General features: G+C 48.8%; 1 protein-coding gene across 1 annotated transcript; it reads right to left on the reverse strand.

Moving 5' to 3' along the window:
- Positions 1 to 1851: 1851 nt before the first annotated feature.
- LOC131478737 (uncharacterized) lies at positions 1852 to 7446 on the reverse strand. Its single transcript, XM_058659310.1, is given in 6 exon segments — positions 1852 to 1970; positions 2298 to 2336; positions 2339 to 3958; positions 3961 to 5443; positions 5445 to 6526; positions 7425 to 7446. Coding segments are annotated over 6 exon segments (4365 nt in total).
- Positions 7447 to 18446: the final 11000 nt, after the last annotated feature.

Genomic DNA, 18446 nt, shown 5'->3' on the forward strand with positions numbered 1-18446 from the left:
ACCAGCCCTGTTGGGCCTCAAATTCTCTCTGTCTCTGGTCTAGTCTTTCTCTCAGTTTATTTAATGTCTCAGTAACTATGCCTGTCTGATCCATATAAAAATAACACTTTTCTTTTAGGGCTGCACACATTCCTTCTTCTTTTAGAAAAAGCAGGTCTAATCCTCGTCTATTTTGTAACACCACTTCAGATAAGGAAGTTAGAGAGTCCTTGAGGACCTGTACTGACTTTTCTAGAGCCCTTAAATCTTCATCCATTGCCTCATGGAGGAACTGAAGCTGGTCTGTACGGTGCAGGGCTGTTGCCCCGGTTCCTATGCCGGCTGCGACTCCTCCTGTTTTTAATAAAATGGCTAAGGTCAAGGAAACAGGCTCTCGTTTGATCCGGTTGGGATGCTCGTAGGCTGCAAGAATAGCATTGGAGGAATAGTAAGTCATCCTGGGCCACAATATACAAGCACACAAAAATCACTGGTAAGATTAAGAATCCTAGCTGAAACACAAGGAGTTAACCCGGTGTTACAAGTCCAATAGGTTCCTTCAGGTGGGGTCAAGTAGTAATCTCCAGGCCTTACCTGGAGAGAGGCATTACAAAGACTCAGTCTCTTAGGTGCTTTACCAATACATAACCCCTTACTTGTGACCTCAGTCAGAGTCAGCTCATGATCCTTCACAGAGCAGGCTGGGGGAGGCGAAGAGTGGGTGGAAGGCTCTAGACTCACAGCGATGCCTTCATAATACGGAGGACTCGGGCTTAAACACAGCCAACAGTCTTTAGCACGATCGGGATCTGAAGCATTCAAAGCTAAATATGCCCCCTTGATTAATTTCAACAGGCGATTTCTGGTGCCTCCGGGAATAGGGGGTGAAGTAACAGCTATGCTAGGAGTGGAAGTGGGCGGTGCTGGAGGAGGCTCATGTAATCTGGATGGGCCCCTCTGATCTGCCAAAACGAAGTTCGGTCCAATGGACTGTGGGAGCCCTTGATTTAGGTGTAGTTTGATCTTGAAGAGAAGCCCTTGATCCTCCCCTGATTTGTACAGACGTAGTCCTCAGGTTCTACCTGTCAGCCAAGGCAAATGGCTTTTTTTACCTTTGGCGGTGAAGGTGACATTTAATTGATTACAAGATGAGGGATTAAAGGTAGCCCTGGTCATTTGTATGTAGTCATTACTTGTCTTAGGTATCCAGTATCCTGTCCCCGTAGTCTTACAGCCCCATGTTTTACAATAGTAGGACTCTGTTCCCCCACAAGCAGGGCGTCTGCGGTCCTCTCGAGGACACACATAAAAAGGTTCATCTTGAAGGGACCGCCTGAGCAAGGGGTTATAACAGCGGGCTAGGTTAGGGAGAAAGCCCGAAGGGCCCCGCCCTCTGAAATTGGAAGGGTAGAATGTCGAGGCTGAGGCAGGGTCTTTATCACTGGCACCCCAATTCTCTAGGCCGGCCACTAGCTGGCAAAGATCAGGGTATAGATTTGGCCACCAAGTTCTTATGGGATGTCGGTCTGACTGTACCTCCCATGCTACCTTACCGGTAGCAGAAATCACCTGCCAAGTTTGTAATTGTGGCAGGTGAGGGCTACTGCATACAAAAGCAACGCAGAAAATTAGGCACGCGATAGTCTTATCTTTAAAGGGTTTTGAGTGCGCTGGACTTTCCATTGCGAAGGTGGAGTGTTGGCGTTCGGGGATTCGGGTCTGGTTGCCTTGACGTGAGAAGCGTGGATCCACGACGCAATCCCATCTACCTTCAAAGCGGTGGGAGTGGTGAGAAGGACAGTGTAGGGTCCTTTCCAATGCGGTTCCAGCGTCCCGGACTGATGTCGGCGAACCCAGACAGTATCTCCAATCTTATAGGGGTGTGGCACCATAGGGGATGTCTGGGCGTCCTGATAGGCAGCGGCCAGGGGCCCCCAGATGTCCTGGTGCACCAGTTGTAGCGCCCTCAGATGTGCCTGGAGTGGCGTCGCCTGAGTTTGGTTAGAAATGAAATCATTACAAAAATTTATAAGGGGAGTGGGTGCACCATATAAAATCTCAAATGGGGTTAGGCCAAGCGGGCCAGGGGTGTTCCTGGCCCGCTAGAGTGCCAATGGCAGGGACTGTACCCAGTCTTTAATGCCGGTTTCAAGCGTTAATTTGGTCAGAGCCTCCTTGATTGTTCTATTCATTCTTTCTACCTGTCTTGAGCTCTGGGGTCAATATGCACAATGAAGTTTCCAATTGATCCCCAGTGTCTTGGCCACTGACTGACTTACCTGGGAGACGAAGGCAGGCCCATTGTCCGTCCCTATTACCTGTGGCATTCCATATCATGGAAAGATTTCTACTAGTAGTTTCTTAACCACCACATTGGCCATCTCGTTCTTGGTGGGAAAGGCTTCTGCCCATCCTGAGAAGGTGTCTACAAAGACTAGAAGGTATTTGTAACCATACATCCCTGGCTTAACTTCAGTAAAGTCTATTTCCCAATGTTCTCCTGGTCTACGCCCTCTTAGTCTAGCTCCCAATGCCGGTTTTTCCCGGCTGGGGTTGACAAGGGTGCAGGCATTACAGTTATCAACAGTCTTCTGCAAGAGTGCCGTTTTACATGGGATGTAGGTGGCTACCTCTTCTCGTTGTAAAACTGACTTTATCTTCTTGACACCTAAATGAGTGAGTCTGTGAATTTGGTCAATCAACTGCTGGGCCACTGCGAGGGGCATCACACCTCTACCTTGATGAACCCAGACCTCTTCCTCTGGGTCGAAACTGGCCTGTAGTCCCTGGACTATATCCAGGTCCTGCTCCAAATATTCCCATTTGGGTTGGGCCTCTGGAGTCTCAGAGCAGGGATCTCTGGTGACTAGGACTTGAGGCCCCGTTGCTGCCTCTCGAGCAGTAGCGTCTGCTAAATGGTTTCCTTTCGCCACCAGGATATCTCCTTTTTGATGTCCTGGACAATGTATGATACTTAAGGCCTTTGGAAGAAACAAAGCTTTTAGCAGTTCAATAATTTCTTGTCTATTTTTAACAGTTTTTCCCTCAGACGTTAACAGCCCTCTCCTCCGGTATATTTTTCCATGAATGTGGGCAGTAGCAAAGGCGTATCTACTGTCTGTGTATACATTAAGTCTCTTACCTTCCGCCAATTGAAGGGCTTTCGTCAAGGCAATTAGCTCCGCTCGTTGGGCTGACGTCCCTTGTGGTAGGGCGCCAGCCCAAATCACCTGAGAATCGGTAGTCACCGCTGCTCCGGCCCTCCGTTCTCCATTGGCGATGAAGCTACTCCCATCCGTGAACCAGGTGAAATCTGCTCCCGACAGAGGCTGGTCCAGCAGGTCTGGTCGGGTGCCGTGAACTTCGGCCAGGACTTGCTGACAATCATGAGGATCGCTGGTGGTCTCATGGGGTGTTGGCAATAGGGTGGCAGGGTTGAGGGTAGTGACTGGCCCAAACCAAATTCTATCAGTATCCAAAAGCATTGACTGGTAGTGAGTCAGTCTAGCATTGGATACCCATCTCTCTGGAGGCTGTCGAATGAGGGATTCAACAGCGTGGGGCGTCAACACAGTCAGGGGCTGCCCCAAGGTCAGTTTGGTGGCATCCTTAACAAGCACTGCCACTGAGGCCACCATCCTGAGACACGGGGGCCACCCAGCAGCCACTGGGTCCAGTTTCTTGGATAAGTAGGCGACAGGGCGCCTCCAAGGTCCAAGTTGTTGAGTAAGGACTCCCATGGCATATCCCCCTCGCTCATCCAGGAAGAGTTCAAAGGGCTTGGTTAGATCAGGGAGTCCTAATGCCGGGGAAGAGAGCAATTCCTTTTTGATCCTGTCAAACACCCCCTGCTGCTCTGGGGTCCATTCGAAGGGAGCCTCAGATTTTAGCAGTGGGTAAAGGGGGGTCGCCAATTCGGCGAACCCCGGGATCCACAATCGGCAGAACCCGGCGGTGCCAATGAATTCTCGTAATTGGCGGCGGTTCTGAGCACGGGGATGTTGCAAATAGTTTCTTTCCGTGCCTCAGTTAGCCACCGTTGTCCTTCTTTTAGTTTGTAACCTAAGTAAGTCACTTCCTGTTGGCAAATCTGGGCCTTCTTGGCTGAGGCCCGATATCCCAAATGCCCCAATGTCTCTAAAAGAGTTCCTGTGCCCTCCTCACATTCCTTTTCTGATGAGGCAGCTAAAAGTATGTCATCAACATACTGGAGAAGAATCAGATGGGGGTTTCTTACCCGATAGTCTGCGAGGTCTCAATGTAGCGCCTCGTTGAACAGAGTAGGGCTGTTCTTGAAGCCTTGAGGCAAACGAGTCCAAGTCAATTGTCCTGAGATACCCATTTCCGGGTCCTGCCATTCGAACGCAAACAAGGGCTGACTCTGGGGGCTCAGTCTTAAACAAAAGAAAGCGTCTTTCAAATCCAACACTGTATACCAAATATGAGTAGGTGGCAGGGTGCTGAGAAGATTATAAGGATTTGGCACTGTTGGGTGCATATCTTCGACCCTCTTATTAACCTCCCGTAGATCTTGCACAGGTCTAAAATCATTAGTACCAGGTTTCTTGACCGGCAGCGGAGGGGTGTTCCAAGGGGAACGGCAGGGAGTCAGAATCCCCTGATTTAGGAGTTTCTGGATGTGAGGTCATATCCCTTCATGGGCCTCATGGGTCATTGGATATTGTCTCACTGCAATCGGCACCGCCGTTGCCTTAGCATTTATTATGAGGGGAGGTTGGTGCACGGCCATCCCCATTCCCCCAGTCTCTGCCCATGCCAATGGATATTTAGTCAGCCACATATTCTGAGAGTCGATAGCCATGGTCATTGAGTAGTCAGGTTTATCATACAATCGATATTCTTCTTCCAAGCTCAGAGTTAGGACCTCAAAGGGGGCTCCCTCTGGACCAGTAACTGTAGCCCCACCTTTTTCAAAATGTATTTGGGCTTTTAACTTTCCTAATAAGTCTCTTCCCAAGAGTGGGTATGGGCAATCGGGTACATGTAAAAAAGAATGAGTAACTCTCCCTGATGCCAATTGTACTTTTCTCTCAGTGGTCCATCGGTATTGTTTTCCCCCAGTGGCCCCCTGCACCCATGCCGTTCGGTCACTTAGAGGCCCAGGTCTTTGATTGAGCACCGAGTGTTGAGCCCCTGTGTCTACTAAGAAGGTTACCGGCTGCCCCCCTACTTGCAAGGTTACCCTGGGCTCAGGGGGAGGCTCATGGCCCCGACTTTCCTAGTCTTCATCCAAAGCCAGAACTCGAGAAGGCTGGTTCACTTCTTTCCGTTGTTCCTTTGCTCTCAGTTTGGGGCAATTTCTGACCCAATGCCCCCTCTCCTTGCAATAGGCACACTGGCCCCGATAGTCTCTAGGTCTGCCCGTCTCCCGGCGCCTATCTGTTCTCCCTGCACTTGAATTCCTGTTTTCCACTACTGTGGCCAAGAGCCGGCTAAATTCCTTATCGCACTTTTATCTCTTCTGCTTCTTTTCACAACCTCTCCTCACGCAACTCTGCCTCTTTCTTAAGTCTCTCTTCTTTTTCTTCGGCTGTTTCTCTCTTATTGAAAATCTTCTCAGCCTCCTTTAATAAGTCAGTCAAGCTGTATCCTTGCAAATTTTCTAATCGCTGTAACTTATTCCGAATATCTGGCGCTGACTGCCAAATGAAGGCCATTGCCACATTTACTGCTTGCTCCTCGCTATCGGGATTAAATGGTGTGTACATGCGATAGGCTTCCTTTAATCTCTCTAAGAAACCCGTCGGGGTCTCCTCTGGCCCTTGAATCACCTGCTTTATCTGTGCCAAATTGGTCGAGCGTCGCCCGGCACTTCTGAGGCCCGCTATGAGAATCCGGCGATAAAGACACAGGTGTCCCCTACCTTGGTCGCTGTGAAAATCCCAATCTGGACGCGTCAGAGGGAACGCCTCATCAATTTCATTGGGTAGCTGAGTGGGCCGGCCATCGTCCCCCGGAACATTTTTCCGGGCTTCCATGAACACCCGTTGCCTCTCCTCAGAGGTTAATAGGATCTGTAAAAGCTGCTGGCAATCATCCCACGTGGGCTGATGAGTCAACAGAATAGATTCAATCAACCCAGTCAGCGCAACGGGATCCTTGGAGAAAGGGGGCTTATTCTGTTTCCAATTATAAAGATCAGACGCAGAAAAAGGCCAATACTGCCAGGGACCCTCGGCGCCTCCCATCTGGCACAACGGCAGGGTCACTGACACTTCTCCTGGAACAGCTTCCCTCCTCCCTCTCAGCCTGCCTGCCACGGGGGAGCTGGGCGGTGATCTGGTGGTGGTGTCCGCCTCCACTGGGGCAGACGGCTCCAGTCGCTCTGGGGCCCCTGGCGGAGGCTGAGCCACTGCCTGTGGGGCGGCAGGCTGTGCAGGAGGGACCTGGTATGGAGGGAGTTCCTCATTCAGCAGATCAGCTATTAAGGTGTCATCCTGAGGAAGGACCGCCTTAACGGAGCCTTTAACTACAGTGGGATATAAGGAGGAGACATTTCCCGATGGTCCGCTTACTCTCTCCTTTCCTGTTGAGAGAAATGGAGACACCCAGGGAGGGGGATTAGTGGCAAGGTTCTCCCACACAGTTACATAAGGGATCTGATCCGAATGGCCTTGGGGACCCTTGTCATAGATCCGGTCCTTGACCTGTAAAATAATGGGTAGATGAAAAGTTCCCTCTCATGGCCATCTGACATCAAATGAAGGCCATTCAGCTGCACAAAGGATCCTCCATTTCTTCTTTTTCACATCCACGGAGAGGCTATGACCCCAGTCACGGACCTCACTCCAGTGATCTAGGGAAAGACTCAGGGGAGTTGTGACCTTTTGGCCCATCTTAACACATCCACACTACTTACTTATCAAACTTTACACACTACAGGCAATATACACAGGCCTTTCTCACACACACATGCACACGGAGCGTGCTTACTCACTCACACAGCGCCTGCGCCTCCACAGAACACACGGGGAGTTCAACCCCCGGACAACAAATGCACCAAAAACAACAACACCAAAAGGAAGAAAGATGTGGCCACCACACGAAGCCCGGAGGCTTCCAAACGAAGCCAGAAGGCTTCCAATCCCACGGGGCGTCCCGAGGGGCAGAGAGAGAGACGTCCGAAGAGTCCGTCGACTCCTTCTCTAGTCTTCCAAACGCCTCATCAGAGGCCAAACGGCCACCAAACGAAGCCCGAAGGCTTCCAAATGAAGCCCGAAGGCTTCCAATTCCACGGGGCGTCACCCGGGGTGGAGAGAGAGAAATCCGAACAGTCTGTCGACTCCTTCTCTAGTCTAACAAACGCCTCATCAGAGGCCAAACGGATCCGTCAGGAAAAGAGCAAAGACCAAGTCTCACAATATCACAAAGAGATACAACAATAAGAGACAACAGAAAGCGATTGACTGCAGTCGCAGCCTTACTTCCTGTTAGCCAGCTGTCCATGGGTGCTGCAGAGGGTCCCCAAATCTCGGTGAAACCTCCAAAAGTTAAACCCCAGTGGGCAGGGGCAAGGGGTCCATCACCACCGGATGAACGGAGCCCTCCGGCAGACACGAGACAGGAGACCAAGAGATGCAATCACGCATGAGGCAAGGTTTATTTCACATGGGCTCGTGGACGCTCCCGTGTGTTTTAGCAGGGAGTCGCGCCGAGCCGAACAAGCTGGGACTTTTTATAGGATATGGGAAGCAGGAAGCGGGGTTACAGAAGCAGATGCATAGTTACAGGGATCTCATTGGCACCTTTAAGTTACACAAGGCTATGATTGGTACAGGAGCTGCCCTTGCTCAAAGTAGTCTTCAAGAATGACTCAATGTCTGAGAAATGGAAACTTATCTTTGTTTGTAAAAATGGAAACTTGGGAAACTGAAGCTTACTGTTCCTAGCTCTTGGAAAGCACCCAACGGCTCCTAGCTCTCTATCTCACAAGGTCTTCTGCCTGCAGGCATCCTACTGACCCTTTTTCTGCTGGAGCTAAATTTGGGCTCTACACTATAAGAAGAAGCAGCACAGCTCTTCCAGTGCCAAAACAACTCCACCTGGCTCATGAACTTCACATACGATCAGCTGTCCTGGTAGCTATCTAGGAAACCCTGTTTGGTCACTTCCGGTCCAAATGCCCGTTGGGCCCAAGGTGTTGAAAAAAGCAGCTTGAGCACCCACACAAAACTAACATGGAGCTGCTTACTCAAGGCGCTCAAAAATATACCACAAAATATAAGTTCACCGCCCATGCCATTTCCCGCTGCAATGGAACCAAGTGCTCTGGCATGACATATGTGTGAAAGTGGACATGTCATCTAAGGAAGGTAGAGTGGTGGTGAATTTCAACTATAAGAAGAAGCAGCACAGCTCTTCCAGTGCCAAAACAACTCCACCTGGCTCATCAACTTCACATACCATCAGCTGTCCTGGAAGCTATCTAGGAAACCCTGTTTGATCACTTGCGGTCCAATGCCCATTGAGCCCAGTGGATGGAATCAAGCAGGTTGAGCACATACACACAACTGACAAGGAGACCCTCACTCAAGGTGCTCAAAACTCCACAGCCAAAGACAAGTTCAGCGCACAAGCCATTTCCCGTTGCCATGGAAACCAAGTCCTCTGGCAGCACATCTGTGTGAAAGTGGATATGACACCTATGGAAGGTAGTGTGGTGGTGAATTTCAACTGACTGAAGCAGAAGCAGAACTCTTCCAGTGCCAAAACAACTGCACCAGGCTCATGAGCTTAACATACCATCAGCTGTCCTGGCAGCTATCTAGGAAACCCTGGGTGATCACTTCCGGTTCAACTGCACGTTGGGCACACTGCGATGGAAAAAAGCAGCTGGAGCACCCACACAAAACTAACATGGAGCTCCTCACTCAAGGCGCTCAAAACTCCATCATCAAAGACAAGTTCATTGAAAAAGCAATTTCAAGTTGCCATGGAAACCAAGTGCTATAGCAGCACATATGTGGAGTAGTGGATTTGACACATAGAGAAAACATTGTGGTGGTGAATGGCAACTGCTCGAAGCAGCAGCACAGCTCTTCTAGTGCCTAAACAACTCCACCTGGCTCATCAACTTCACATACCATCAGCTGTCCTGGCAGCTATCTAGGAAACACTGTTTGGAAACTTGCGGTCCAAAGCCCAAGGAGCCAAGTGTGATTGAATCATCCAGGTTGAGCACTGAAACAAAACTAACATGGAGCTGCTCACGGAAGGTGCCTAAAACAACACAGCCAAAGACAACTTCATCGCCCAAGCCATTTCCCGTTGGCATGGAAACCAAGTACTTTGCCAGCACATATCTGCAACTGTGGATGTTACACAAAGAGAATATAGGTCCGATAGTGAATGACAACTGCCCGAAGCAGCAGCACAGCTCTTCCAGAGCCAAAACAACTCCACCTGGATCATGAACTTCACATACCATCAGCTGTCCTGGCAGGTATCTAGGAAACCCTCTATGGTCTTTTGCGATCCAAATGCCCATGGAGCCCAGTGTGATTTAAACAAGCAGGATGATCACACACACCAAGTAACATGGAGCTGCTCACTCAAGGAGCTCAAACCTCCACAGTCAAAGACAAGTTAAGCGTCTAAGCCATTTCCCGATGCCATGGAAACCAAGTGCTCCCGCAGTACATATGTGTGTAAGTCAATAAGACACATATTTAAGGTAGTGTGGTGGTGAACGGCAACTGCCCGAAGCAGCAACACAGCTCTTAAAGTGCCAAAACAACTCCATCTGGCTCATGAACTTCACATACCATCATCTGTCCAGACAGCTATCTAGGAAACCCTGTTTGTTCACTTCCGTTCCAAACGCCCGTTATGTCCAGAGTGTTTAAACAAGCAGGATGTCAGACACACACAAATAACATGGAACTCCTCACTCAAGGCGCTCAAAACTCCACAGCCAAAGAAAAGTTCAGCGCACAAGCCATTTCCCGTTGCAATGGAAACCAAGTGCTATGGCAGCACATATGTTTAACAGTGGATGTGACACATAGCAAAAATATATTGGTGGCTAATAGCAGCTGCCCGAAGATGCAGCACAGCTCTTCCACTGAAAAAACAACTCCATCTGGCTCATCAACTTCACGTACCATCAGCTGTCCTGGCAGTTATCGAGGAAACCCTGTTTGGTCATTTCCTCTCCAATTCCCGTTGAGCCCAATGTGATGTAATCAAGCATGTTGAGCACCTAAACAAATCTAACGTGTAGCCCCTCATTCAAGGTGCTCAAAACTCCACAGCCAAAGACAAGTTCAGAGCCCAAGAAATTTCATGTTACCATGGAAACCAAGTGCTCTGGCAGCACATAAGTCTGTAAGTGGAAATGACACTTAGGGAAGGTAGTGTGCTGGTGAATGGCCACTGCCTGCAGCAGCAACACAGCTCTTCTAGTGCCAAAACAACTCCACCTGCCTCATGAACTTCGCATACCATCAGCTGTCCTGGCAGCTATCTAGGAAACCCTGTTTGCTCACTTCCGGTCAAATGCTCATTGGACACAGTGTGATGGAATCAATCAGCTTAAGCACCTAAACAAAACTAACATGGAGCTGCTCACTCAAGGCGCTCAAAACTCCATTACCAAATACAAGTTCTGCGCCCAAGCCAATTTCTGTTACCATGAAAACCAAGTGCTCTGGCAGCACATATGTGTAAAAGTGGATATGTCACCTAAGGAAAGTAGTTTGGTGGTGAATTTCAAGTATCCAAACAAGCAGCACAACTCTTCCAGCGATAAAACAACTCCACCTGGCTCATCAACTTCACATACCATCAGCTGTCCTGGCAGCTATCTAGGAAACCCTGTTTGGTCATTTCCGGTCCAAATGCCCGTTGGGCCCAGTCTGATGGAAAAAAGCAGCTTGAGCACCCACACAAAACTAACATGGAGCTCACTCAAGGCGCTCAAAACTCCATCACCAAAGACAAGTTCATCGCCAAAGCCATTTCCCGTTGCCATCGAAACCAAGTGCTATAGCAGCACATATGTGGAGCAGTGGATGTGACACATAGAGAAAACATTGTGGTGGTGAATGGCAACTGCTCGAAGCAGCAGCACAGCTCTTCTAGTGCCTAAACAACTCCACCTGGCTCATCAACTTCACATACCATCAGCTGTCCTGGCAGCTATCTAGGAAACACTGTTTGGGAACTTGCGGTCCAATGGCCATAGAGCCAAATGTGATGGAATCATCCAGGTTGAACACTGAAACAAATCTAAGATGGAGCTGCTCACGCAAGCTGCTCAAAACAACACAGCCAAAGACAAGTTCATCGTCCAAGCTATTTCCCGATGGCATGGAAACCAAGTGCTCTGCCAGCACGTATGTGCTACTGTGGATGTTACACCAAGAGAATATAGGTCCGATAGTGAATGGCAACTGCCCGAAGCAGCAGCACAGCTGTTCCAGTGCCAAAAGAACTCCACCTGGCTGATGAACTTCTCATACCATCAGCTGTCCTAGAAGCTATCTAGGAAACCCTGTTTGGTCATTTCCTGTCCAAAAGCACGTTGGGCCCAGTCTGATGGAAAAAAGCAGCTTGAGCACTGACAACAAACTAACATGGAGCTCTTCACACAAGGCGCTCAAAACTCTATCACCAAAGACAAGTTCAGCGCCCAAGCCATTTCCCGTTGCCATGGAAACCAAGTGCTCAGGCAGCACGTATGTGCAACTGTGGATGTGACACGAAGAGAATATAGGTCCGATAGTGAATGGCAACTTCCAGAAGCAGCAGCACAGCTCGTCCAGTGCCAAAAGAACTCCACCTGGCTGATGAACTTTACATACCATCAGCTGTCCTGGTAGCTATCTAGGAAACCCTGTTTGCTCACTTGCAGTCCAATGCCAATGGGGCTCAGAGTGATGGAATCAAGCACGTTGAGCATCCAAACAAAACTAACATGGAGCTGCCCACTCAAGGCAATCAAAACTCCATTGCCAAAGAAAAGTTCATCCCCAAACCATTTCCCGTTGCCATGGAAACCAAGTGCTCTGGCAGGACATATGTGTGAAAGTGGATATGTCAGCTAAGGAATTTAGTGTGGTGGTGAATTTCAACTATAAGAAGAAGCAGCACAGCTCTTACAGTGCGCAAACAACTCCACCTGGCTCATGAACTTCACATACCATCAGCTGTCCTGGCAGCTATCTAGGAAACCCTCTTTGATCACTTGCGGTCCAATGCCCATTGAGCCCAGTGGGTTGGAATCAAGCAGGTTGAGCACATACACACAACTGACATGGAGACCCTCACTCAATGCGCTCAACACAATAGCCAAAGACAAGTTCAGCGCACAAGCCATTTCCCGTTGCCATGGAAACCAAGTGCTCTGGCAGCAAATCCGTGTGAAAGTGGATATGACACCTATGGAAGGTAGTGTGGTGGTGAATTTCAACTGACTGAAGCAGCAGCACAGCTCTTCCAGTGCCAAAACAACTCCACCTGACTCATCAACTTCACATACCATCAGCTGTCCTGGCAGCTATCTAGGAAACACTGTTTGGTCACTTGCGGTCTAATGCCCGTTTGGCCCAGTCTGATGGAAACAAGCAGCATGAGTACCAAAACAAAACTAACATGGAGCTGTTCACACTGGCGCTCAAACTCCATTGCCAAAGCAAGTTCAGCGCACAAGCCATTTCCCGTTGCCATGGAAACCAAGTGCTCTGGTAGCACATCTGGGTGAAAGTGGAAATGACACCTAGGGAAGGTAGTGTGGTGGTGAATGGCCACCACCCGAAGCAGCAGCACAGCTCTTCCAGTGCCAAAATAACTCCACCTGGATCATGAACTTCACATACCATCAGCTGTCCTGGCAGCTATCTAGGAAACCCTGTTTGCTCCCTTGCGGTCACATGCGTGTTGGGCCCAGTGTGATAGAATGAAGCAGCTTGAGCACATAAAAAAAAACTAACATGGAGCTGCTCACTCAAGGCGCTCAAAACTGAATTGCCAAAGACAAGTTCAGCGCCCAAGCCAATTCCTGTCACCATGAAAACCAAGTGCTCTTTCAGCACATATGTGTAAAAGTGGATATGTCACCTAAGGAAAGTAGTTTGGTGATGAATTTCAACTACCCGAAAAAGCAGCACAACTCTTTCAGTGATAAAACAACTCCACCTGGCTCATCAACTTCACATACCATCAGATGTCCTGGCAGCTATCTAGGAAAACCTCTATGGTCACTTGCGATCCAAATGCCCATGGAGCCCAGTGTGATTTAAACAAGCAGGATGATCACACACAACAAGTAACATGGAGCTGCTCACTCAAGGAGCTCAAACCTCCACAGTCAAAGACAAGTTAAGCGTCCAAGCCATTTCCCGATGCCATGGAAACCAAGTGCTCCCGCAGTACATATGTGTGTAAGTCAATATGACACCTATTAAAGGTAGTGTGGTGGTGAATGGCCACTGCCCGAAATTGCAGCAACACAGCTCTTCTAGAGCCAAAACAACTCCACCTGGCTCATTAACTTCACATACCATCATCTGTCCTGGAGGCTACCTAGGAGACCCTGTTTGGTGACTTACGGTCAAATGCGCGTTGGGCCCAATGTGATGGAATCAAGCAGCTTGAGCACCTAAAAAAAACTAACATGGAGCTGCTCACCAAGGCGCTCAAAACTCCACAGCCAAAGACAAGTTCAGCGCCCAAGCCAATTCCTGTTACCATGAAAACCAAGTGCTCTTTCAGCACATATGTGTAAAAGTGGATATGTCACCTAAGGAAAGTAGTTTGGTGGTGAATTTCAACTATCCCTTGAAGCAGCACAGCTCTGCCAGTGCGCAAACAACTCCACCTGGCTCATCAACTTCACACATATATCAGCTGTCCTGGCAGCTATCTAGGAAACCCGGTTTGCTCACTTCCGGTTCAAATGCCCGTTGGGCCCACTGTGATGGAAAAAAGCAGCTTGAGCACCCACACAAAACTAACATGGAGCTCCTCACTCAAGGTGCTCAAAACTCCATCACCAAAGACAAGTTCATTGCCAAAGCCATTTCCCGTTGCCATGGAAACCAAGTGCTATAGCAGCACATGTGTGGAGTAGTGGATGTGACACATAGAGAAAACATTGTGGTGGAGAATGGCAACTGCTCGAAGCAGCAGCACAGCTCTTCCAGTGCCTAAACAACTCCACCTGGCTCATCAACTTCTCATACCATCAGCTGTCCTGGTAGCTATCTAGGAAACACTGTTTGGGAACTTGCGGGCCAATGCCCAAGGAGCCAAGTGGGATGGAATCAAGCAGCTTGAGCACTGAAACAAAACTAACATGGAGCTGCTCACGCAAGGTGCTCAAAACAACACAGCCAAAGACAAGTTCATCGCCCAAGCCATTTCCCGTTGCCATGGAAACCAAGTGCTTTGCCAGCACGTATTTGCAACTGTGGATGCTACACCAAGAGAATATAGGTCCGATAGTGAATGGCAACTGCCCGAAGCAGCAGCACAGCTGTTCCAGTGCCAAAAAAACTCCACCTGGCTCATGAACCTTACATACCATCAGCTGTCCTGGCAGCTATCTAGGAAACCCTGTTTGATCACTTGCGGTCCAATGACCATTGGGCTCAGTGTGATGGAATCAAGCAGGTTGAGCATCCACACAAAACTAACATGGAGCTGCCCACTGAAATCGCTCAAAACTCCATTGCCAAATACAAGTTCAGCTCCCAAGCCAATTCCTGTTACCATGAAAACCAAGTGGTCAGGCAGCACATATGTGTAAAAATGGATATGTCACCTAAGGAAAGTAGTTTGGTGGTGAATTTCAACTATCCGAAGAAGCAGCACAACTCTTCCAGTGATAAAACAACTCCACCTGGCTCATCAACTTCTCATACCATCAGCTGTCCTGGCAGCTATCTAGGAAACCTTGTTTGGTCATTTCCGGTCCAAATGCCCGTTGGGCCCACTGTGATGGAAAAAAGCAGCTTGAGCACCCACACAAAACTAACATGGAGCTGCTCACTCAAGGCGCTCAAAACTCCATCACCAAAGACAAGTTCATCGCCAAAGCCATTTCCCGTTGCCATCGAAACCAAGTGCTATAGCAGCACATATGTGGAGCAGTGGATGTGACACATAGAGAAAACATTGTGGTGGTGAATGGCCACTGCCCGAAATTGCAGCAGCACAGCTCTTCTAGTGCCTAAACAACTCCACCTGGCTCGTCAACTTCACATACCATCAGCTGTCCTGGCAGCTATCTAGGAAACACTGTTTGGGAACTTGCAGTCCAATGGCCCTGGAGCCAAATGTGATGGAATCATCCAGGTTGAGCACTGAAACAAAACTAACATGGAGCTGCTCACGCAAGCTGCTCAAAACAACACAGCCAAAAACAAGTTCATCGTCCAAGCTATTTCCCATTGGCATGGAAACCAAGTGCTCTGCCAGCACGTATGTGCAACTGTGGATGTTACACCAAGAGAATATAGGTCCGATAGTGAATGGCAACTGCCCGAAGCAGCAGCACAGCTCATCCAGTGCCAAAAGAACTCCACCTGGCTGATGAACTTTTCATACCATCAGCTGTCCTAGAAGCTATCTAGGAAACCCTGTTTGGTCATTTCCTGTCCAAAAGCACATTGGGCCCAGTCTGATGGAAAAAAGCAGCTTGAGCACTGACAACAAACTAACATGGAGCTCTTCACACAAGGCGCTCAAAACTCTATCACCAAAGACAAGTTCAGCGCCAAAGCCATTTCCCGTTGCCATGGAAACCAAGTGCTCAGGCAGCACGTATGTGCAACTGTGGATGTGACACGAAGAGAATATAGGTCCGATAGTGAATGGCAACTGCTCGAAGCAGCAGCACAGCTCGTCCAGTGCCAAAAGAACTCCACCTGGCTGATGAACTTTACATACCATCAGCTGTCCTGGTAGCTATCTAGGAAACCCTGTTTGCTCACTTGCAGTCCAATGCCCATGGGGCTCAGTGTGATGGAATCAAGCACGTTGAGCACCCAAACAAAACTAACATGGAGCTGCCCAATCAAGGCAATCAAAACTCCATTGCCAAAGAAAAGTTCATCCCCAAACCATTTCCCGTTGCCATGGAAACCAAGTGCTCTGGCAGGACATATGTGTGAAAGTGGATATGTCACCTAAGGAATTTAGTGTGGTGGTGAATTTCAACTATAAGAAGAAGCAGCACAGCTCTTACAGTGCACAAACAACTCCACCTGGCTCATGAACTTCACATACCATCAGCTGTCCTGGCAGCTATCTAGGAAACCCTGTTTGATCACTTGTGGTCCAATGCCCATTGAGCCCAGTGGGTTGGAATCAAGCAGGTTGAGCACATACACACAACTGACATGGAGACCCTCACTCAATGCGCTCAACACAATAGCCAAAGACAAGTTCAGCGCACAAGCCATTTCCCGTTGCCATGGAAACCAAGTGCTCTGGCAGCACATCTGTGTGATAGTGGATATGACACCTATGGAAGGTAGTGTGGTGGTGAATTTCAAATGACTGAAGCAGCAGCACAGCTCTTCCAGTGCCAAAACAACTCCACCTGACTCATCAACTTCACATACCATCAGCTGTCATGGCAGCTATCTAGGAAACACTGTTTGGTCACTTGCGGTCTAATGCCCGTTTGTCCCAGTCAGATGGAAACAAGCAGCATGAGTACCAAAACAAAACTAACATGGAGCTGTTCACACTGGCGCTCAAACTCCATTGCCAAAGCAAGTTCAGCGCACAAGCCATTACCCGTTGCCATGGAAACCAAGTGCTCTGGTAGCACATCTGGGTGAAAGTGGATATGACACCTAGGGAAGGTAGTGTGGTGGTGAATGGCCACCACCCGAAGCAGCAGCACAGCTCTTCCAGTGCCAAAATAACTCCACCTGGATCATGAACTTCACATACCATCAGCTGTCCTGGCAGCTATCTAGGAAACCCTGTTTGCTCACTTCCGGTCACATGCGTGTTGGGCCCAGTGTGATAGAATGAAGCAGCTTGAGCACATAAAAAAAAACTAACATGGAGCTGCTCACTCAAGGCGCTCAAAACTGCATTGCCAAAGACAAGTTCAGCGCCCAAGCCAATTCCTGTCACCATGAAAACCAAGTGCTCTTTCAGCACATATGTGTAAAAGTGGATATGTCACCTAAGGAAAGTAGTTTGGTGATGAATTTCAACTACCCGAAAAAGCAGCACAACTCTTTCAGTGATAAAACAACTCCACCTGGCTCATCAACTTCACATACCATCAGATGTCCTGGCAGCTATCTAGGAAACCCTCTATGGTCACTTGCGATCCAAATGCCCATGGAGCCCAGTGTGATTTAAACAAGCAGGATGATCACACACAACAAGTAACATGGAGCTGCTCACTCAAGGAGCTCAAACCTCCACAGTCAAAGACAAGTTAAGCGTCCAAGCCATTTCCCGATGCCATGGAAACCAAGTGCTCCCGCAGTACATATGTGTGTAAGTCAATATGACACCTATTTAAAGTAGTGTGGTGGTGAATGGCCACTGCCCGAAATTGCAGCAACACAGCTCTTCTAGAGCCAAAACAACTCCATCTGGCTCATTAACTTCACATGCCATCAGCTGTCCTGGAGGCTACCTAGGAGACCCTGTTTGGTGACTTACGGTCAAATGCGCGTTGGGCCCAATGTGATGGAATCAAGCAGCTTGAGCACCTAAAAAAAACTAACATGGAGCTGCTCACCAAGGCGCTCAAAACTCCACAGCCAAAGACAAGTTCAGCGCCCAAGCCAATTCCTGTTACCATGAAAACCAAGTGCTCTTTCAGCACATATGTGTAAAAGTGGATATGTCAACTAAGGAAGGTAGTTTGGTGGTGAATTTCAACTATCCCTTGAAGCAGCACAGCTCTGCCAGTGCGCAAACAACTCCACCTGGCTCATCAACTTCACATATTTCAGCTGTCCTGGCAGCTATCTAGGAAACCCGGTTTGCTCACTTCCGGTTCAAATGCCCGTTGGGCCCACTGTGATGGAAAAAAGCAGCTTGAGCACCCACACAAAACTAACATGGAGCTCCTCACTCAAGGTGCTCAAAACTCCATCACCAAAGACAAGTTCATTGCCAAAGCCATTTCAAGTTGCCATGGAAACCAAGTGCTATAGCAGCACATATGTGGAGTAGTGGATGTGACACATAGAGAAAACATTGTGGTGGAGAATGGCAACTGCTCGAAGCAGCAGCACAGCTCTTCCAGTGCCTAAACAACTCCACCTGGCTCATCAATTTCTCATACCATCAGCTGTCCTGGAAGCTATCTAGGAAACACTGTTTGGGAACTTGCGGTCCAATGCCCAAGGAGCCAAGTGGGATGGAATCAAGCAGCTTGAGCACTGAAACAAAACTAACATGGAGCTGCTCACGCAAGGTGCTCAAAACAACACAGCCAAAGACAAGTTCATCGCCAAAGCCAT

Source organism: Ochotona princeps, chromosome Y (assembly GCF_030435755.1).
Source record: "Ochotona princeps isolate mOchPri1 chromosome Y, mOchPri1.hap1, whole genome shotgun sequence".
Taxonomy (NCBI): domain Eukaryota; kingdom Metazoa; phylum Chordata; class Mammalia; order Lagomorpha; family Ochotonidae; genus Ochotona; species Ochotona princeps.